We start from the raw sequence: 23,293 nt of genomic DNA on the forward strand, positions 1-23,293 counted from the left end.
GACATCACTACCCAGAGTACATTGCACAACAATGGCAGCCTACAAGTGACTTTTTTATTCTCCAAAACGCAAAAATCTTGTGGGTTTCCAGATAAAATACACTACAGGTTAATCAAGTAAATTTCATATGTCTGACTAAACAAGGTTCCCTTTAAGGTTCAACATTTGCTTAGCTTAATGGAAATGTGAGATCACTCTCAGCTGGAAAAGAAGTGTGGTATTTGTATGTATGAATGTCTCTTGGTACAAAAACAAACACACTGGCACACAAGGAAATCGTTCCACATATTTTTAATAGTTTGCATATATTTAACACCAGAATTCCTGGAAATATATTTTAGCAAAGAAAAAAAAGAATAAAACATGTAATTTCCAATGCTGCACACTTGACCGAGATTGTGGAAAAAATATATACTGTGCTGCAGTGGTTTTCCACTGCTTCACACTCTTCATTCTTAAATAAAGCATCTCATCTATATGTCTTATTGCATCTATGTTACTATCAAAGCTTGAGGCACTTAAACAATGTGAGATGTTGAATGGACGCAGAGGTATTTCTGCAGAATGCTGCTGTCCCGCTTACACTAATGCAAAGATTACAGCGATAGCCATCATTAATACAAAGTGAGTTCCCACAGGCGACAGAAGTTCAATATTATGATTCCAGTGACACTGCAGTTTAAGTTGCCATTAACATGCTTCATAAAACATCCAAACTGAACAAACTATCAAACTAGGAAGTTTTACAATCACCCCTCATTTCAACAAATGACATTTACTAAAGAGGATAATGGTGATGTAAAACAAAAACCCAGATCAAAAATTAATCCCTGATCCCCTAGATTCTGAGAAAAAGCTCAGACACTGATAGTTTTATTGACCAATATTTTTGACCCATGGCCTTTATCCTCAACACACATCCTTACAAACACAGCTACTACTGATTTGTTCCCAATGCAGTTTTTCAGAAGTAAATCTTAAATACAGTTTAGTGTTACAATGAACATCTAAAGAAGTCAGAGGGAAGAAAGAAGGCTTGGCACATTGCGTTTGCTTTTTTATACTGATTGCAACAACTGTTTAGAGTTTGCAGCTGTTCAATAGAAAAAAAAAAAAAAAAGAAAGGAAAGAGAGGTACAGTGAAACCATCAGCAGTTAGACCAAGTATGGTACATATTGGTTTGATGTTGGAGGACTGCTACATAGAAAAATGAAACAATTATGGACAGTGGTACAAAGAGCCGACAGCTATTGCCATGCTAGCTGTGAGGATCCTCTCAGACAACTTGCAAATTAGGATAGAAATGCTGCAGAGCATGTTTTGGTTGTTTGCCAAAGATTTAAGCGTATTTTACCTCATAATCTCAGAGTAACATCACCGTTTTTCTCATGATAATTAGTTAACTTCTAGAGATAAAGAGAAAACAATTGAATTGTGGTAAGCCACAGTGTTTTCTTAATCTATATTGGTTGCCAGTAGTTACTGTCAAAGTCCAACCCTTATAAATGATACATATCAATGTCTGACCCTGATGTTTTAGATCAGAGTGGTCCACAGACCAGCTCTGCTGTAACTAGAGCCCCGCTGCTAGCATGGCTAAAAATATCAGCTGGTAACACATTTCTATTTTTCCACTGTAACTTTTAACAGTAGTCAGTAATGTTTACATCCATATGGGACAGAAGCACGTTTATAAACGGTACTATCAGTGGATTTATGATATGCAGAGATGACCTTACACTAACTGTGCTGAGGAAATGAAAGGCTTAGTGAAAATCACTGACAGGAGTGTCACTGTGAATCTGATGAAACTAGATTATCATTTAAACAGAGACAAAAGTGCCATGTGATTTCTCTCTGTCAAACTCAGTGTGGGTGGAGAAAATGATAAACTGTGAAAACATGGGACTTAAACATTAAAGCAGTGTTTCTGCATCTGTTTTTTTTTTTAACAATTAAAAAATCTATCTGGACTTCATGCTGACCATTCCCTCAAGCCTGACTGCTGTACAACCTCTTTATATAAAATATTATCAAGCTACTTCGATATGAACATGCTTACATTCACTCCAGTCCCCCTGCCCTTATACACTGTAAGACCGAACAGAAGAAGATTGTTAAAAAATGTGTTGTCAACTCAAAAATTAAAAACAGCTATTTCAGCTCTTTTCTCTGTGCTGACTGAACACATTCTTAGTTGATGTAGATAGTACCCATTCAAGCTTAGTATTCTTTGGTCATCCTACTCAAAGTATTTGATAATCATCCCTTAATCTGCATCATTTTCCAGAAAGCTTGTGGGCTTTGGACACTTTTGCACCATGAGTGAAGTTACTGACTCAGATGGCTGGGGATCAGCCTCAATATGAATCTTATGGAAGTACACTATTTGTAACTGCTGCATCTTTGAGCGTTTCTTTGTCAGACTGAACAGATTTTCCAGAATGCTTTTGGGCACAAGACACTTTTGCACCACGAATGAAGTGACTGACTCTGTCAGAGAAGTCTGCCTAGAAGAACAACATGATGGACATGAACATGATGGAAGAGGACTTCCTAGTCTGGTGTGCATGTCTCATTCAGTGTCACTTGTCATCACCAAAGTTTTTTGGGCTTTAGTGACATAAATGTTCAAGATTACATGATGTGAAACAAATCAGGTAAAACTGTAGTGGATGAGGAACACAAGGTTATACACAAACATGTTGTTTTGAGTTGGATTTAAACTGGATTTTTAAGTGTAGGAAAGTTTCCACAATGTAGTTTAACTTAAAATGTTAAGTAAATAGAAATGTACAGGTAAAATTGAGTTGATATTACTTAAAAATGGCTAAGTACCTGCTTCTAACAAGTACTGTCTATTCTGTGCCTTTTTCAGTGAGCATTTTTAATTTTTTTACGAATCTATTGCCTCTATTTTTAGTTCTATCAACTCATCAGGGATTAAAGTTTAAGATAATATATCTTAGCTTGAGTCTACTAAAACAATATTTCCAGTACTTGTGTCAACAAAAAAATTGAGTGTTTTTAACATGTTCGGTTTTACAGTGTAGAAACTGACGTCAGCGGTTACACAGAGGGGAAAGTAAGCCTGGCTTTGCAGTAAAAAAATATGTAAGAGTAATTGGGGATCTTTTTTATGTAGCATTTCAAGAGTTAAGTCAAAACATGTTAGAAGTCAAAATCTTCCACTATTAAAAAAAAAAGGTTTCCCCTTGGTTTGATTTTTTAAAAATACCTGGCACACTCAATATTTCAACTCCAGTATCAACATGCTTCACTCCTTTGTTAAAACATTTACTTAACTTAAAAATCCGCATTCTGCCTTAACTACCACTGAGCATCTCATCATAAATATGGAAAAAAAGAATTTTCTGTTAAAAGAATATAATTAACAATCATAGTAGTATTTTAATTTTGTCACTAAGCCAAAATAAAAAGGCAGAAAGCTTCTAATGATGAGATAAATGCTTAGAAAATATTTTGTTTTATTTTATGCAAGTGAATGCAAGGTGCATCATTCTGGGAATAGTCAGCAGCATTGTAAAAACACTGTTATTATCTTTAAATAATGCATGATTCCTCATCTGGAGCCGATTTACTGGAAATACAATCCTGTTATATCATATTGCTGCTTTCCCTCATGTATAAGAATGCCAATACTTATACAACACAGGTTTTTCTTTTCTACATGTCAGAGATCTGTGAGGTTTGGAGCTTCAAACTGTTCTCAGTCTGGTTAAAAGTGACCTGGATTAACTGATCTGTACTCAGTGATCTGTTACTGCCTTCTTAAAGGACTAATTCACCAGCAGCAGTCAGACAGTTTTACTCAGTGTCTCTGTGCATAATGCCCTCCTTTACAGCAGACCTGTCACTGTTACATGGAGTAGTGTCATTCATCGCATCAAACAGAGAATAATCATTGTAACAGTAAAAAAAGCATCTCATAAAACAGAATACATTTACATAATAAAACTCTGCTATAATAAAACAATGTACAATTAGAAAATAACAAATTCCAGTGGCATACAGTCATATTAAATGAATTTCCATGAAAATAATTGCAGTAAATTAATGGCACTGAATTGATTGAACCATTCTCTGTGCAGGAACAACAGAGATCATCCTGACATAACTCTACAGTGTGTGTTATTGCTCTTCTTCATTTTAATCTGTAGTCATTAAACTGACATCATTAAAGGCTGTGAGACAGATTCATGAACTGGAAGACTCTTCACAGTTAACAAGCCAACAACAGCAGCGTTGCAGTTTGGGATCAGTTATGTGTGTAAGTGTATCGCCAACAGCAGATGTTTGGATCTACAATATCAAGCAGGCTTTCTCCCTCCATGCTAATAAATTCTCCTGAGTAACACAGTGGAGCCCTGCCTGCCCATCACCTGCTTTGTGAAGTAACATGCCTGAAGGTCGGCGCAACACTAACACGTTACTGAAATATACTCAAAAGTGTATTCTATATTTGATAAACATTTTCTAAAAGTCCTTTTTTCTAGTCTGTCATAAGGCCATAACAGGCGGTATGTTTACATGCAGTTAGAAGTCAGACTAACACCAGACTTTTAGTTTTAACATGTTAGTTCAACTGAAACCATACTGAATTGAATTTTTCAAAGTCGGACTAATACACCATGATAGCAACCTTGCAAAGCAGATGGATTGCATGTCCGTCATCAGGCAAATCCATCTTGCAAAACTCTAGTTTAAATGATTTCTGACCAATCAGCATCATTTAAAGTGAATGAGGAAGTACAGTGGTGTTTAGATGTACTCGAAGAGGGTAACAAGGGCTGCAGCAGATTTAGGGTTTAGCATGTAGAGTGACATATTTATCAGAACTTGATCACATAATTTTATTAAATAAAAGGTATAAAACAGCACTGAAAGCATTCTATGATAGTAAAGATGTTTTTACTCTTCTCCCGACCTGCTTCAGCATGAGTTTGTGATCGTTGCTCGAGGGGTTTCATTGTACTGTAAGTCAGTATATGCAACGGCTGCTGCCGTTGTAGTGATTAGCTTGGATGTAGCTATAGTATAGCAGCTGTTTTATTAGACCTGGGCCACATTCCTTTATCAAAACAAGAGCAAAAAGCCACACTGAAAGCTTTTCTTGGCAAACAAGATGCTTTTGCTCTTCTCCCAATCTGCCTTGGCATGAGTTTTATCCAAAAACAAGCTACACTGTTCATAAACTACTACAGCCCCTGTACGTCAAGCTCAGGTTACTACCCTAGGTGTGCATATCTGCTACATCATTCTTTTATTGTTGCTCTGATTGCCTGTCATGAATATGACAGGACATTTGTACAATCACCTTTAGGGATTTTTTTGAAAAGCCCAGCCCTTTCCAAACACTTTGGATGGGAGGTTTCCCAGATGTATGTGGAATATATCCTACTCAGTGGATACATGAAACAGTCTATCCAGCATGTCAGGATACAAAGATATTGCACTTGGAGATAAGTATTATTTTTTACATGTATACAACTTAATCAGACCATTCTGGACTACACATGTTATGCATGCTCTTTAGTCTCCACACATGGCTTTTGAACCCTAAGTCAAATAACATACATGCTAATCATTGCAGGAGTCCCATTGGCATCTTCCTTTGGTTACTGCCAAAATTAGATGTATGGGTTGATCTCATTCGTACCAAAAGTAAAGTGTATCACCAAAATGACTGGAAAGTTTTCAGTGTTTTCTCTGTTCACATAACTGTGTTAGCTGCTTGCTAACTTGGAGAGGAAAACAGGGAGAAGGTCAACAGTAACTAGCTGAAAGAGGAGATATTGCCATCTACTGCAGCGGAGGTGGACATGGATTCTCACACTGTGCATGTGTTCCAAGACAAGTACAGTGGTTCAGTTAAATTGCCTAATCGAGCTATGATTGTAGCTCAACTTTACTATACATGTAAATGTACTGACAGATGGGAATGCACATTTATCTTGTTATGGTGGCATCTGTCAGTGGTTTGGGTATTTTAGGCAGTAGGAGTCCTCAATCTAGTCACGTTGGAAATAATCGGTGAGGGTATGAATAAGAGTGACTTTAAAAAGGGACACATTGGGATGGCAGGACAACTGGTCAGAGCATTTATATTGGTCATAGCTTTATTATGGCTAACCAGGTTAACCAGTGTAAGGGGCAAGGAGAAAAGGTCTGCACACCAAGGAGCTCCCATATCAGGTTTTTACCAAGTCTGAAGAAGAGCACGCTGACTCGAAACTTCTCTTGGTCGCTAATAAACGCCTGATATTGGAGGTCCTTGGTGTGCAGACCTTTTCTCCTTTCCTTCTATTTCGTTTTGGATCCAGCACCCTATCCACTGATGTGCGTGTTACACCTTTGATTTTTCTAACCAGTGTAAGACAGCCTCTAAAAACATGGAATTTATCAATTATGTGTCAAAAACAAATGCTTTTTAAGGGAGACTTCTTCAGAGAAGGTTTATAACTCCACCAACTACCTAGAACTACTGCACACTGACCCTCTATAAACAAATCTGTGTGTATAGGATGGATGTTGGTCAGGGCCAAAGTCCTGAGAGAACTTAATTAAAATTTGATCATGTTATTCTAATGGAAATCATCACTGTAATTTTGGCTTTGATTGATTTTTGCATATATCTGTGCACTTTTTTCTGCCTTCCTTGAACTGAGGCTGCACGGACAACTGTAGACTGAAAAAAGACAAAAAATGAGCCGTAGTAAAGGCAGAGCAGTATGTCAGGCATATCACTTCACAAAACAAGATGTCAACCCACAGCAGGTTAAAAACACGTTTTATCTGCATCTAGAGACAGCAGTGACTACAAAAGGAAGTACTTTCATGTATGGTAGGGGGAGCATTGAAATATATGAGGAGAAATTTGAATCTGCATTTGCTCACTGCTTCTAGAAATCATAATCCAAACTACAGACGTGAAGTAATAAAATAATTTAAAATACAAGAATGTAAATATTGCAAACTTTTTGGTCACCTGGAAGGTTATGAAACTGACATTATGAAACAAAGTAACTTTAAATAACTTTTGGTTTGCTTTAGAGTAAGGTGTCATTATCTGAGCCAGGAAAAAACAGCACAGAGCCAGTCTGGTAATGTTTACTGAACGAGTCAGGGCCACACAGATGCACTCCTCCTTGTAACCATTGTCCCTCAGTATCCATTTCATCGTCCCACTCCATAATTAAAGCCTGCATGTATTGTACATCCTTCCCTGTTAGTCCAAGTGTTTTGTTACCACAGGTCAATAAGTATTTATAGCTTATTGATGGTAAAAGTTTACCCAGTGTAAAAAAAGGAGTTCCGATGGTTTTTAAACCTGGGCGCTATTTTCAAATATTTTGTTTACTTAATTTTATACTTGCTCCAGCAGACTGCTTTGCAAAAATTAATTTATGGTTGCAGTGGTACATGGACATCACATGCTCAGTGAGTTTGAATCATGGGTTTAGTCAACAGAGTCTGATGGTGTAGAAGACCGTGGGCCTTTTAGCATACATACTTTGACCTGGCCCATTTGCCTCAGAGAATTAACCGAGCCAATGCAGCCAGTTTTACTGCTGCCAACAAAAAAGATGTACTGGTATATTTTCTCAAACTTCTGCTAAATAATGATTGTGCTAACAACAAAACATTTAAAATAAGGCCCATCTTTAGAAAAAACATCAGAATTACCCTTTAAGTACAGAATCTCTCTCTAAAGTCAGCCTGTATATTGTACACATTTATGTTTTAGTGGCAGTAACTAAGTGGAAGTACAGCATAGGGTTTACCGTCACAACTTGAGGCGAAGCACAACATTTGCCGACTCAGTGGTTCTGTTTCCATGCAGTGTTTAGTGAGTGATTGTCTTTTGTGTGTTGTGTTAGAAAGCTGTGCTGGCCATGCTTCCTGGAGCGAAGAGTCTGGGTAAATTGTCCTGAGACGTCTCCACGTGTCTGTGGGCCATCTTCCCCTCCTCACCTGCTCCACACAATGAATGGAGGAACAACCAAACATGGGAAAAAAAATTAAAAATGGTCGAATGAAAAAAGGAACAAACGAATGAATCCTCCCATGAAGAAAATCATGTCAGACAAAGTGACAGCAGAAACAAGACAGATGTATTTATGTTACTGCCTCAATTTTCTTCTAATGTAACAAATATGAGAATAAAATAAAAACATGGAAGAAAAATCACAGATTAACAAAGTTAGAGCAATTTTTGCAGTGTTCAATACATTAAATCATAATAATTTATGGCAATTTCATCCTTAATCTGGGCTGTATTTTCACAATTAAAAGCAATAACTACTGTCAATAATGAAAAATATAAATAATATTTACAACGGGCAAGAAATGACATTTAACAGATAATTCAACGTCATGGTTTAGCACAGTGGATTTCAACCCCTAAAAGTGGGGTGCATGGCTGTTTTCAGTGAGTTGCAAGCTGGAGCCTGGGAAAATTATGGGAAAATATCTATGATGTATGGAAGCCCTTGGCAGACATGTTTTACTCTGTCCAGTTAAACAAGGAAAAATTCTGGTGGTTTCTTGAGACCTTTCTGGTTTATCATGTTATCTTGGATAAAAATATCTTGAAGAAAGTTACCTTTTCTATGACAATGTCTTAATTTCTTAAGACCTTTTATCAAATTAAATGTTTGCATGCATCTCCTCTCTAAGTTTTAGTGAGTGTCTTTGTGCAGTCATGTTTGCTCAGTCTAAAGTCAAAACTGCAATTTCTTCAGTAAATTAATTTTGATGGATAAAGAATGTGGAAAATTTGGGTCATAACTTCACATTATGGAGCGGGTTGTGGGTCTAATGGCTGGACCAGTTGAGAACCACTAAGCACTTGTATTAACACTAGATTGCTTCACGGATTCAGGTAAAGGGTTTAAAAGGAACAGGATTAGTAATAATGGGGAATTTTTAAGCATATTTAGAGATGTTGTTTCAGATTTAGAAACATCAGACAAAGGTACCATAAATCTATACATCCTAAGACCATAGTATGTTGACAGCCTAATTTTGAATTTACACATTGTTCACTGGTTTTCTTACCAAGCACCAGCAGAGCCTGTTTGGCAGCTTCTCGGACTTCCTCCTTGTCTGTCCGACACAGATACACTAACTGGTCGATACTTTCTTTGGCCTGAAATGAGACAGAGCCAACATGATGGTCAGTACATTCTGTTCAGTGTAGTAGACAAGATTTTATGACTAATCGTTGATGTAATCATTGTTATTTAAAGGTGGCCTTCAAGCAACTTGTAAAGCATTCTGGGATTGCTCACAGTGCAAATCAGAAAGATGGTGCCATTTTAAAAAGTCTTTCTACCTCAGTATGTGAGATTTATCTGTGGTTTACTGTTTAGCAAATACACTTTAAAAAGCGCAGTTTTGAAGAGACCTTCAATTTAAAACAACAAGGAGGCAGTGAAGGTGGTGGAGCTGAGCTGTTCATCTCATCTTGACTCTACAGGAAGTGTCTAGTGGGGCCACAAGCTTACAGAGATCAGGGGGTGGGATGGGCAGAGTTACAGGTTTTTGGGAGGAGCTTGGGAGTCAGAACAGCTGATGACAGAGAAGAACTGTAGTTCAAGTAAGCAGCACAGAACATAAACAATAAAGGAGATAGGTTTTCAATCATTGCTCCCACAGCAATGATAAACATGTCATGTGTTTTCATGATGACTGTCAAGGTGGCTGCCATTACCAGAAGTCCAGTAACAAATATAAAAATTCCCTCTGCTTTGGAAAACTATTTGAAATGTTGGAGGTGATATATGTACTCGACTAATAAACAAATAAAACATAAAAGTAGTCTTTTTTTAACGAATGCATACATTTTAGTGCAAAAAGTCTACGTATTGTACTTTTACAACAACATATTGACAGTAATTTAATTCGTGTCTACTTTTAATAGAATTAGCTTGGGATAAAACCTGTTCGTGTTTTTACCTTGAGACAGGCTAAGGCTTTACATCCACACACTCTGGTTTCCACAATTTCATCTTCCAGCAACTCCAAACAGATAACCAGTGCCTGAGGACAAAAATACACAACAAGTTTATAGTGTGTATGAGGCTGCTGGATCCTGCAGTGCATGTTAATACGAACTGACTAATCACATATAGACAAAGATATCCTGATGACAGTTTGGCTGCTCTATCATCTAAAATCTTCACAAATAAGTAATCTGTTAACACAAAGAGACATTCTTGTATCAAAAAACAACTTTTAAGGCATCACAACTACAGCTGAGCGGTGGTAGTCAGCACGATCTCAACCAAATCAAAATCAACCAAAACACATTTTTAAATTTAAAGGATAGTTCCTGATTTTTAAACCTGGGCCTTTTTAACATAAGGTCTAAATCACCAAAACGTTTGGAAGTACTTGTGTAGATTGGTTTAGCCATCAGCTATAAAACTGGCTGTGAGAGTTGCAAAACCATCCATCTAGTTGATTATATGTTAGAAGGTGTTATATACCCCAAATAATAATATTAAAGCCATTGTTGCTGTGTTTTAGCTAACAGGGAGACAAGTGGGACCATCCAGCACTTCATTTTAGTGGACCGTAATTGCCCACAACTTTTGATAGTAATTCGTGCAATTATCTAGTTATTTCTCAAGAATAAGGTGGTAATTACCCAGTAGTAAGTTGGCATTTTATCAAGTAATAACTTAGTGACCTAGTAATAATAATGTATTAATTATCAAGTAATTCCTGGTTATATTGTGGCAATTCTCTGGTAATTAGGTGGTAGTTTACCAAGTAATTTCTTAGACAATAAGATGACAATTTTATCCGCTGTTTGATAATTCCCAGGTAATTTCTTTATTTTGTCCCACTAAATTAAAGTAAGTCCTTTCTGAATCATTGATTTTTTGGGGTTGGGGTGTTATGGTTAGGGTAAGAAATGAAAATTACATCCCCCCACAAGAACTTCGTATTTGGTTGCTGTCACCAATGAAGTTTCACAGCGGTTACTGTTGAGCTCTGTGGTGATGACTCCTGGCACCACATGCGTCATTTGCCACCAGATCAGCCAGTAGAAAAATTTGGTTGAAGTAGCTGGGTTTAACTTAGAGAGAGCAGTTGTTTTGCATTTTTCTAATACAAAATGTAGAATCTTAATACTTTGTACTCATATGTCAAGATTTGAATCCTAACCAATCAACAACGCTCAGAAAAACACAGGATTCAAAGGATTTCAGCTGAAAAAGTGTTCTTGGGGTTTAGTTACTCTCTAAATAGTAAAATAAAATGGTTGATTAGAGTTTCATGGCAGACTCAGTCAAGAATAAATGTCTGCCATTTAAAAAACATGTGATATTATTAGCAGCACATATCTATGAGAGCTTGTTTGACCATGCTGTGTTACCTGCTCTCTCTGTCTGGGTTGTGCGTTCAGGCTTCTCAGCACAGAGCTTGCGGATGCTGACACTTTCCCTCGAGGGTCTTTCAGTAATTTGGCCACAGCGTGAAGTCCTTCTCTCCTCAGGCTACAGGGCGTGGGCTGCCGCAGAGCATGCACAATAACATCTGGGTCACATGATGCCAGGCTCTGTACCAGCCACACTGTTGGACAAATGTTAGAAATTAGTATTACCATAGAAGTGTTTTCTCTGCTTTTCTTTGCTTTTCTTTGGTTTTGTTAGTTTTCTACCTTCTTCTGCCAGCTCACTGATGTGCGTCTCAATGTCTGTGATGCCATTGGCCTCTATGTAACTCCACAACTGGAACATTGTCACCATCACACCGTCTCTGCTGCCTTCTCGCCGTGGTAACCTCTGATCCAGCACTCGCTCAGCCGCGCACAGGAACACTGGGCATAAACAGGTGTTACTGTGGCATGCACACAAACATGAACTTTTTAAACTCACACAAACGTGTGATTTGTTACCTGTGTCGGCCATGCCGCTCGCTCTCTGAGGAAGGTTGTTGGAGTAGAGGGTGGACAGAGTGTGCAGGAAACTCTCAGCAGAAATGCTGTACATGCTGCCTTGACCCACACACTGCTGCCAAAGTAAGACAGCGCCCAGGCACAGGCCAAGCTGTGGTATCACTGTGATGGAGAGAAGACAAAGTACGTTTTTATTCTTCCATTTGTTTATTTGAGCTGATAAGCTGAGACAAAACCTGCCTTTCTAATGCTCAGCATTCTTAATCTTATAAAAGACAAAAAAATCAACTACAGTGCTCAGTTATCATCTTTGTCTATACTAGTGAAAAACCTTGTGCCTTTAGCATTTGCACCCAATCTTTAACATGAGGACACATCAGCTACTGTGGCCAGATTGTGACATGAAAAGTAGAAAACATTCATATGTGGCCCCGCATCGACCGGAGATCTGCTGGCTTTTTAAGCTGCACATTAGAGATATAGCTATAAACATAAAAACATTGTCAGAGATTTTACCTTCAGCTGGCTGTCTCAGGCGTCGCGGGTTGTCCTTGACAATGCGGCGGATGATTTCGAGGACCCGTGCCTCTCTCAGCAGTCGGTCTAAGGCGTACATCTCTCCGCAGCGCAGGGGGCCGAAAGTACCCAGACGCTACAAAGAGTAAACAAATGTTATTTGAAGGCATTTTTAAATGAAATCTTTTATTTTTTATTTGAAAACGCTATAAGTGCTAATAAGATGCCATGGAGTCTGTATATAACCCCACAAGCACTCAACGAAAGAATCCATAGTCTTATTGTTCTAGCATATTGATCAAAATTTTTTTCATTATACATTATACACTGATTAATCGTGGATCTATTCAATCTGTACATTTATATTATGTGTAATTTATGGGTATTTAATGCTTTTATTACACTGCTTAGATGTAACTGATCTGTTCATGGCAATAAAGCAAATTGAAATTGAAACTGAGTCACAATAAAGTAACAGTTTTTCTGAAGATTTTTGATGGCCATGAGACCATCAACTGTAAGTATAAACAGAACACATATAATAACGATATATATCATCATTTTGCTCTAAACTGAAGAAATTTTTTTAGCTATTTAAAAAAAAAATCTGAAAATATAATGCATTCATTTTCAATGAAATTCTACCGTTATTTTCGATCCCCAGCCATCGTCATGGATATCTATGAGCTATTGCTGCTACAAGTTTTCTTCTGTGATGGCAATTACATTTAAAAAAAGATAAATTTAAAAGGGACAGAGCACATGAATGAATGTAAGCATTAAAGACAAATGTCAGCACGCCTGAGTTAACAAAACTGCATATTTACATCCATAGTTCCTTAGCAGGTAAGACATAAAGCAACAGAACAACCATCCTTACCATGTGCAAACACACAATAACAAGATTAATTTAAACTGTGCTGAATAAAGTTGGTTTGAAGTGTGTGTTATAAAGTGGTATTTCAAGAGCAAGGAGTTATTTTCCACACGTCTGTGACTGTAGTAGCATCTAAAATCTTTAATTGTGCCGATGAGTGCACTATAGAGTTCACTATAGACAGTTCATTATAGTTGGTGGCTGCCATGATAAGAAACAAAACTATAGAATTAATGATTCTTGGCTTTAAAAACTGTTGGAAATGTTGGAGGTGATGCATTACACACTAAAAAGTACAACACTCATATCTCCAAACTCGCCACTTTTCAGGGAATTAAATAAATGCTGTATTTCTCAATTAATTTGAACACTTAATGGTCATGATAAGCGTCTTTTTGACACTGATATTGGTTTAAAATTTGTTAAAACAAATAAATTAACATAATGATAAAGAGAGTTAAAAGGTTTTGGCCTGATGCCAGCACTATGCAACATAGGAGTATTTGTTCATAATAAATGTAGACATTTCAGTGTAAAATATCTTTTACCTTTAACTTCTTGACATATTAACTGAACTATGAGATGTGGTGTCAGCTATTACATGATCATAAAGCAGTTAGAGTGGACATCAGCTATTTGGAATAATGCTTCTTTTTAAATGTAACAATTATAAACAGCTGCAAAAACTTTTCACATCTCCACCACAACTTCATAGTCTCTTACCAGCATCTGTGTGCAGCAGTTCTTCAAATGCACCACTAGGGAGCAGTCTAGAGTACTGCAGCCTGTGGTGAGGGGAGAGGAAGTGGATGAAGGGCTGTCCCAGCCTCTGTCCTGCAGAGACCTGCTCAAAAAAAAAGAGAACGGTAAAACTTCAGTGCCTGCTCTTTGGTTTGCACCAAATACAAACAGACTGATGCTTAAAGCAAGCAACACAAAGAACTATATAATCAGCATAAAGTGCTATATAATGTGCTATATAATCACAGCAGTAGTATGAAAGATTTGGTGAAGTAGGAAAAAATGGTACATTGTAAGAAGAGCTATGTCAATGAACTGCTGGTGCAACGCTCCACTGATTCACCAAGATCTACATCTTTTTTATTCAAAGCGACAAAAGTGAATGCTTTTACATTTATATTTTTATGTCAAAATCTTTGATGGTAATTGACCAAAATTCTGAAGTCTGAATACTTGCAATGTCTATCATTGTTCTCACAGCAGCACAAACAAGGTTAATCATGTCACAATCTGACAGCTCTACAAACCCCCTCCACTAGATGGCAGCATGGTACTACAGTTACAAATCTAACTATCTGAAGAATTAAAAAAGAAGTCTGAATTTTTCCTTGGATGTGAATTTCTCTCAGTTATTTCAGAGGGGGTGAGAGACGTTTGGGCTTCATGCACTGACCTCCCATTTCTACTCTTCTTGTCACTTCTCTCGTCCTCTTCCTCCTCCCAGTCAGATGTGTTAAGGAAGTCAAAGCTGCCCAGAGCAGTTTCCACTGTGAGGCTGACCACGCTGGGCGAGCGACTGTGCTTGCCACCCTGCACACACAGAACCAGTCACCAAAATCCTTTGAATACAGACAGATATTTGCATGCTTATGTACAGCTTTAAAAATATTTGGAAAAAGGGCACAGCCAACTGATTTCACCATAAAAGAAATAAGGAAGCACTTCAAAAAACCTGATTTCTATTTATCTTAGCATGGAAATGATTCTGCGGGTCTATGGGAAAACAAGCTTTGCTCTATGTTTATCAAATATTCAGAAAACAATTTCCCAATCATTTGTACCCTTGCTGGTTTAAAGTCAGCTTGGTGAAAGCATCCTGATTATGTGGTATATGATGATCTTTATTAGAAGAAAAGACAATGACGTAGGATATGCTTGTAGACGTGAAAACCCGTGAAAAACAGCTCACATACAGGCTGACTTGTCAACTGCCTTGTCAGCATTTTGTTGTACTGAAAGACACATGATGAGTCAGCTGTTCACTCTGAGGAACATGTTTCTTTTTCTTCTAAAAACACAGACAGCCATTTTATCACTCTTTATAAAGTCTTTATACTTCTTTGACAGAACTAATAATGCATCCTCACGGATCATTACAGCAGGGATAGTCAGCCTTGAAATCTTATGGTCCCTTAAATCTTAACTTAATTTTAATTTATTAAAGCCTATTCAAACTGTGTTAAATCCACTCAATCAAAACTATCTGAGATGTGTTACAACAAGCTGCTTTCTTTGTTTATTCATGGGAAAAACATCTTTAAGCTTCCCAAATGCAAGACGCTGAAGATGATATGATTAGTGTAGTGTAGTGTAGAATGGACAGATAAAAACAGGCCAGGTCAGCCAGTATTAAACTCTTCTACAGAGAGAAATTATACAGGGGAACCTGAACGGGATAAGTGAGGTAGAGATAGTTATGGATTGATTGAATCACACAGAGGTCAATGCGTTTTAGTGTGTTGAGTGTTCTGGTCTCTGAAGCACGTTAGTAGTCCAAGACGGATCAGCCAATCAAGTATCAGCATGTGACGGTGTTTCTATATATCAGAGCAGAGCAACGTCACTTCCCGCTTTCTGAACAAACCCTCAGACTGAATGGCTGTAGGTAAGAAAACATGGTAACAATGTGATAAAAAAACATTTTGCTGTGTTTTGTGGCTTAAAAAAAACTAAAAAGTCATAATTTGAGTCATGGTTTGTTGTTCTCAAAAGATGAAAGATTGTCAAAGAAGAGCTCTGTGTCTTTTGGCTGAAACTAGAGAGGAGTAAAGCGGCCAAATGTTGGACCAGTGCTGTGTTCTTACTGACTTAAAGCTTGCGATCACTCTGACAGCAGGAGCTGTAGTCTTTCTTCCCCTTAACAGTTTTTTACACATTCACCACCTTATTAACCACATTCAAGTGTTAAGATCCAACACATACAAGGTATGTGATGTCGGATTATGACATCTCCAGTCACAAGATGGGACTGGTCATCCAGTTTGACGGAGGGAGCCTGAACACACCCTCATGTACATCTATAATTTCATTTATTCATATTGCTACGATGCAAATATATTTTCATAAATTTCATTTATTTGTACGTGCAAGTTTGCCACCCTTTAAAAAGTCTGTCTAAATATAGCGATAATGTCCATCGGGTTGCCAGATGTTCAAAAATGAAACACTCTAAGCTCGCTAGTGGCAACAAACACTTACAAGCGTGTTGACTCAGCGCATCTGACTGCAAAATTATGCTGTTGAACTGTTGGAGTATTGGGTACATGGCCCTTAAACATAGATTTTCCAGAGGCACACTCCAAACTGAGTATAATGAGATATCTCCTAGAATGCCTTGTGAATAATCATCATAATTTGTCAATAATGACAGTAATCCTGTATTACAACTAGGGGTTGTTTCGGTCCATTTGATTTTAAACAAGCGTGTTAATATGGCTTATAGAGGGAATGTCTGGTATCGCTGTCACGTCTGTTAATGCTGTGGCATGAGTGGTTGTCCTATTTCTTGGTAGAAAATTTCCTGGTTACCCCTTGCAATCGTTTCAAGGGACAAGGGGGCAGTCAAAAACATGGAGAGGGTTAAAGTTTGAAATAGAAATGGAACAGAGCCCATATTTCTTCCAGTTGTACACAGCTTTTGGCATTTTCTTCCTTTTTCATTCTTACCTTTAGTGTAACCTGCAGCAGCTTCAGCTCCTGTTCTAGTATTTGTAGCTCGGGGAATTGTCCTCTGTAATCATCCAGAGAGGAAACTACAGCACCCAGCGCTTCCTCCAGCCCGCTGTCCACAGGACCATCACCCTCTCCTGCACCTGGAATCTCCTCCTCCACTGCCACCCGCCGGGCCACGTAAGTTACATCTGAACTATCTGGCAGTGCGTTGCTCTCTGTATGTGAGTCTGTGTTTGTTTGTGATGGAGTGAGTGAGTCTACTCCACCTGTGGTGGGGGAAGAGGATGGTGGGACTAAGCTGGATGCCCCTTCCTGCAGTGGAACTGCAACATTTTCATCTGATGTGCTTTCATGGACAGCGACAAGTCTCTTTGGTGGCATGTCAGTGTCTGTGAGAGAGGAGCTGGGCTGCTCTGGAGTCCTGTTGTTGATCTCCATCTCAATGTCATTAACAGAAAGCCCAGAGGCCGGAGACATCGCATCCCCTGATTCTCCTGCCGATCTCTCTGTCAACACGATGCCATCGGCGCTGCTTTCACTGATGTGGCTCAGAGAGCGCGAGTAGTTACGCGAGGTGAGGCTGTTTGTGCCTCCTAAATCCTCTGTTTCTATAGGAGACTGTTTCCCTGCATCGTCCTCCTCACTGGCAGGTTTGGTCCTCACCGTCACTGTCACCTTCTCTTCTCTCCTGTAAATCATGCATGATCAGTGTAAGTACCACTGCAGGAACCTTTACCAATGAGACTGCTGTTTGAAAGAAGCATAGACTACCTGTCGCTGTCCGTGCGCTGTTTGTCTGCAGCAGCACTGACTCTGTTGGTGGAGTTTGGAGTGGAGGTGGAAGACGAGTCTCGGAGGCAGAACGCAATGTCAGGCTGTGGGTAGGAACTTCCTGTTACAGCAGGCTGGATCTCTGGAGTTACCACCACAGCCTGAAGAATGGGAGACATTGACATAGTTATTTATTTAAAGATTTTTATGATAAAGCCGTCTCAGTAGTGTTAAAAAAAAAGAAATTAATATTGATACACAAAATATTTTAAACTGTGTTGAATTGATGTGTAAATAATGAAAAAAAAACCCACCATAAAATCTGTTGCTATAGGGTGGGAAGGACACTCTAGATGTCAGGTGATGCATTTACCCCCTTTGATGTTTACCCTTTTATTGATTCTATAAATGAATCAGTCGATAAAATGTGTCTTTATGACATAAAAAATACAAAACTCCTGTTTAATGTAAAAGGAAAACAGATTTCTTCAAAATAACGCCAATTAAATAAGAATATATAATGTAAAATAAGCGACTGCATAAATATTCACCCCCTGCACATTCACTCAGTTTACTAGGGTGGCCTGGTCTAGGCAGATTTACACGTGCCCTTTTCCCTCCATGTCTTGATGATGGATTTAACTGAGTTCGGAGGGATATTCAGTGCCTTGGATTTTGTTTTATATATCATCCCCTCACTTGTATTTTCTGATCAACCTTTATTTGAAGAGTATTCTTTTGTCTTCATGGTGTAATGGTAGCCAGGAATACTGATTAACCAGTAACTGTAGTAACTGGACCTTCTAGACACAGGTGTCTTTATACACTGCCTGGCCCAAAAAAAAGTTGCCAACAAAAAAGGGTCACACACTCTAATATTTCGTTGGACCATCTTTAGCTTTGATTACAGCACGCATTCGCTGTGGCATTGTTTCGATAAGCTTCTGCAATGTCACAAGATTTATTTCCATCCAGTGCTGCATTAATTTTTCACCAAGATCTTGTATTGATGATGGGAGAGTCTGACCACTGTGCAAAGCCTTCTCCAGCAAATCCCAAAGATTCTCAATGGGGTTAAGGTCTTAATGATGTCTCATGCTCCCTGAACCACTCTTTCACAATTTGAGCCCGATGAGTCCTGGCATTGTGATCGCCGATCACGATCATTCAGGATTGTTTTCCAACCACATTTATTCCTGGAAGACGATGGTTCCCCATTATCCTTCCAGTTTTTAATAATGCGTTGGACAGTTCTTAACCCAATTTTAGTAGTTTCTGCAATCTCCTTAGATGTTTTCTCTGCTTGATGCATGCCAATGATTTGACCCTTCTTAAACAGACTAACATCTTTTCCACGACCACAGGATATGTCTTTCGACATGGTTGTTTAAGAAATGAGAAGTTACTCATTGCATCAGCTGGGGTTAAATAACTTGTTGCCAGCTGAAAGATAATTGCCCATGCAGTAATTATCCAATAGGAGGCTCGTACCTATTTGCTTAGTTAAATCCAGGTGGCGACTTTTTTTTTTTTTGGCCAGGCAGTGTACTACAGTTATTTGAGACACATTCACTGCAGGTGATCCCCATTTTACTAATTGTGAGAGTACTTGCACCAACTGACTTGACTTCTGTTGAATAAGGTCAGTCACTTTAAAGGGGGTAAATATTTATGCAGTCACTTATCTTACATGACATATTTTTGTTTAATAGACATTACATTTTAGAAATGTGTTTTCACTTGGACATTATAGAAGGTTTTATTTATTTATTTTTAAAAGCCAAATTATATTGATCATGATTATTTATAAAAACATCAATAAAAGGGTAATGCATCCAGGGGTTAATCCAGGGGTTATATAGGCGCTGTATCAATATACTTTATGTCGATTAGACAATGAATAAGATTTGAGGCCTAATGTTCAATAAAAAGTATTTACTATAAGCAACACTGATAGTAATATGCTTATTGACAATAAGATAATCTGCCTCATATGTTTACTCGAACTAATTTAGCAGCATTTGTAATGTGGTAAAAGTAAATAAAGGAAAACAAACTGTTGTCACAGTACCAGAATGATATTTTTCTGTATATGATTCTGGTAAAATTATACGTCATTAAACCTATTTGATACCACAGCAACAAAAACAGAAGTCCTAGACACTCAGTATTTTCTGTGCAAAAACACTGGCAACATTTCATTATATTAAGGTTGTCAACATTTTCTAAACTCTTACATCCCATGTGTTTAAAAAAACACATGGGATTACAATAAATAAATTCAAGACATTATTATTATTATTATTATTATTATTATTATTACAATGATCACGGTTAAAAAATGTACAGATATTTAATTTTCTTAAGGTACTTTAAATTAAAAGAGAGAGTGCACTGTTTAAATTGCACAGATACTGTATGCTGACAACATTGGAAATGTTATTGGACCTGGTGAAGAGTAGAACCTGCAGTCATCTCCTCCACTTTATCTTCACTATATAAGTAATATGTTTCTTACATACTTGTGCCGTTACAATGGATATTTCAACATTTCAAACACAAGGCTTTTATAAGTACAAAAAATGTTGCCAATGTTTTTGAACAGTTTAGACAAGGTGGAGGATTTTCCTGTGTAACATGCCAACAACCTCCATCTTTCTAAGAAGTCTTGCTTTAGGAAGACATGACAATAGACAGCTAGAGAGAGGAAGGATGCTGCTTTAATAACAGTGAAAATAAAACTTAAATAGGTAAAACTTTCTGTTTTTTTGTGAGTTACCTTTTGATGTGTGTTGTTGCGTAGCCCTCCTACAGACAGCTGAGGACTGGAGGAGTCATCAGAAGATTCAGATGAATTCGACCACGCCGTCCCGTTCTCCAGCTCTTCATGACGGCGGAGCATGTTCTAAAAGAAAGTATCACATTTTAGAGGATTGAGGAAAATGTACTGGATATTAACAGACGCAAATCTTTGTTTAAAAATGGTCACTACAATGGCTAACACAGTTTGCAAAAAGGTGTTTCACATGTTTGTTAGACTTTGCTGCAACAGGTTTGACAAAATTAATGGACTTTTCAGTCAAACCACAGGTTTGCAGTCTCAGTCTGTAGTACACTTTTTCTGTTATCCAATTTTTCTCTATTTTCTTTTCTCTCTTTATCATTATTATTTATTTTTTAACATCTTTTCTCCTGTTCTTATCTAACAGCAATCTTTCATTACCACAGCTCTCTGTTCATTTTATTTTGTGAATTGTCTCCCTGCAAAGCTTTTTCTTTTATACACAGTTATTATAGTTGCTTTAGTGACACCAGTTTTTCAACTTTATTCTTACTAATGAAAGCAAAAGAAAATATAGTATGTGACTACAGAACAGACTGTGTGAAAGTTAGGTTTAATACTACAAACAGTGGAGACTGTGACAAATTAGAAAACTGATGTTTTTTTTAACTTCCAAACTAGATTCAGGCCATAAGCCTGAGCAGACTGACAGCTAATAACAGCACACTGCAGACTCAATGACTCACAACAGCCCAGCTGGCTGTGTCACACAGTTGACACACTTCCTGATAAATTCATTCTGTCATGAGTATTACTTCATTGTCAGTGCATATTTTGAGGTATTTATTTCAGCAATAAATGTTTATTCATTGCCTTTTTGCTTTTTGTTGCATGTTTGGAGGAAAAAAGGGACAAAAGTAGAAACTTTATATCGGCAGATTTCCAGTTTCTAATCAAAGGTATTAGTTAATCAGTGCAGTTAGAGAGTGTAATATAGCTGAAACTCTGCACATGTATCTAATGGCTTCATGAGGGGGAACTACTGCTCTGGATCTCTAGGTTCTACTCTATCTCTACCGTCACTAGTATGTCATCCATTGGACTGTTTTCTCTGTAATGACTTACAGCAGTGGGCTGTCTGACTGGTGAGTTGTCACTACAGGAACAGCTCTGGCTAAGTGTGTCTCTGAAGATGTCCAGCAGCGGCCAGTGCTGCCGCCTGGTCAGACTCCGAGGCAGAGACTGTACGTCAGAGCAACAGCGGGGGGAACAAAAGGGGATGGGGCAGTTGGGAAGCAGGGGTTTTTACTCAAATATTCATGGAATAGAGGTTATTCTTAAACATGACACCATTTTATTCCTCCACAGTGACCCTTTTTCAGTTTCTCATTTCAGTCTATTCCAGTCAATTAATTATTTATGTGGAATCAATCATGGGCAGTTTTAACATTAAATAAAGGCAGTTACATGAGGCCTTGTGCTCTAAGGGGCCACAAATGTCAGGTAAAAATAAACGACAATCTCAGAAATTAATATGATTATTTATAATATATACAAGGTTCATAAACTGCATAAATAACATTAAAACAGAATTGACTGTCCAAACAATTCTCTAAGAGGTACAGTGGGCCCCTCTAATGAGGTTCAAGCCCCTGAAAAAGCCCTGCATCTTCATATCAAGCCAATCATGAGGAGATAGATCTTTTAAAAAACAACAAATCAATAAACAAATGATAAGTGTAAAAAGGCATTAAAATAGATTTTAAGAGCCCTGGCTCTGTAGTACACCCATAGCGAGCATAAAATGTTTATTTTTTAAACAGACGTTCTAAAATACACTTCAATGCAAAGACTGCAATTATGCTGTTACTTAAATAAGATGAAAAGAGCAAGTATTATTTGCTCTCACTAGTTTTTTTTTAGCTCACATCCCAATAAAGAGATGTTTATGCATTTTAGCACAAGGCCAAAAGCAAACGTTCTGATGAAGGTTTTTACATTAAACATTAATGTTTGTTTGTTGTGATGTTAGCCAAATAAACAAGAGAAATGCTTGCTTTTAGGCCTCCATAACCTGGATTCTAAGATGTAATGTCTTTTTGAAACTTTAACCAAAAATATGCAAAAATTCCAGCTCAAATTGTATGCCCTAATATGCATATTTAAAGAGGTCATGGCTAAAATTCTCAAATTTGGCTTCTATAAATGCCTTAATATTTGTCTTATCTGCACACCAACCCTTATCTGAGAGTAGTGAATACCTGCGCATAATTTCAGTGAATGAACCAGCAACTTCAACCAAATAATCCAGTATTATTCTTTTTACCAATGAATGGTTTGAAATTAGATTGGAGGAAACAGGTGTGAATAAGGCAGCACTTACGTAGAAGGCTTGTTCCCGTAAGGACGGTGTGTCAGGCGGACTCTGGTTGAAGATGGTTGAGAATCTCTTATTAACACTTGGAGCTTTGTTGACGGTGCTGGCCACTGAGCTTTGGTCATCTTTATCAAATGGACTGACGGAGATGAGCAGTGGTGGAGAGGAAGACAAAATTATGACTCAATGTAATTAATGTTGATTAATGTTATTTGAATTATTTCTGATATAGATACAGATACAGAAAAAAACAACAACATTGTAATAACAATGACAAACTTTGGGTGTATTTTCTTGACAAGCGTTGATCCAATAGACAAGTGGTCCTAACTTTTTTCCCGAGG

The 23,293-nt window shown here is 37.8% G+C and overlaps 1 protein-coding gene across 2 annotated transcripts in view; it reads right to left on the bottom strand.

Annotated features, from left to right (window-relative positions):
- Positions 1 to 275: 275 nt before the first annotated feature.
- Positions 276 to 23,293, bottom strand: part of ripor1 (RHO family interacting cell polarization regulator 1) — a 94,910-nt gene continuing 71,892 nt past the window's right edge. For both annotated transcript variants that reach the window (XM_041795004.1, XM_041795003.1), the window contains exons 12-24: positions 22,956 to 23,088; positions 20,570 to 20,695; positions 17,791 to 17,951; positions 17,014 to 17,707; positions 14,741 to 14,877; positions 14,050 to 14,170; positions 12,450 to 12,585; positions 11,934 to 12,095; positions 11,697 to 11,855; positions 11,412 to 11,608; positions 9,983 to 10,066; positions 9,083 to 9,173; positions 276 to 7,996 (exon numbers count right to left, since the gene is read on the bottom strand). In XM_041795004.1, coding sequence (XP_041650938.1) covers positions 7,899 to 7,996; positions 9,083 to 9,173; positions 9,983 to 10,066; positions 11,412 to 11,608; positions 11,697 to 11,855; positions 11,934 to 12,095; positions 12,450 to 12,585; positions 14,050 to 14,170; positions 14,741 to 14,877; positions 17,014 to 17,707; positions 17,791 to 17,951; positions 20,570 to 20,695; positions 22,956 to 23,088 — 2,299 coding nt within the window. In that variant the 3' untranslated portion in view covers positions 276 to 7,898. The remainder of the gene's footprint in view (positions 7,997 to 9,082; positions 9,174 to 9,982; positions 10,067 to 11,411; positions 11,609 to 11,696; positions 11,856 to 11,933; positions 12,096 to 12,449; positions 12,586 to 14,049; positions 14,171 to 14,740; positions 14,878 to 17,013; positions 17,708 to 17,790; positions 17,952 to 20,569; positions 20,696 to 22,955; positions 23,089 to 23,293) is intronic.

Source organism: Cheilinus undulatus, linkage group 9, assembly GCF_018320785.1.
Source record: "Cheilinus undulatus linkage group 9, ASM1832078v1, whole genome shotgun sequence".
Taxonomy (NCBI): Eukaryota; Metazoa; Chordata; class Actinopteri; order Labriformes; family Labridae; genus Cheilinus; species Cheilinus undulatus.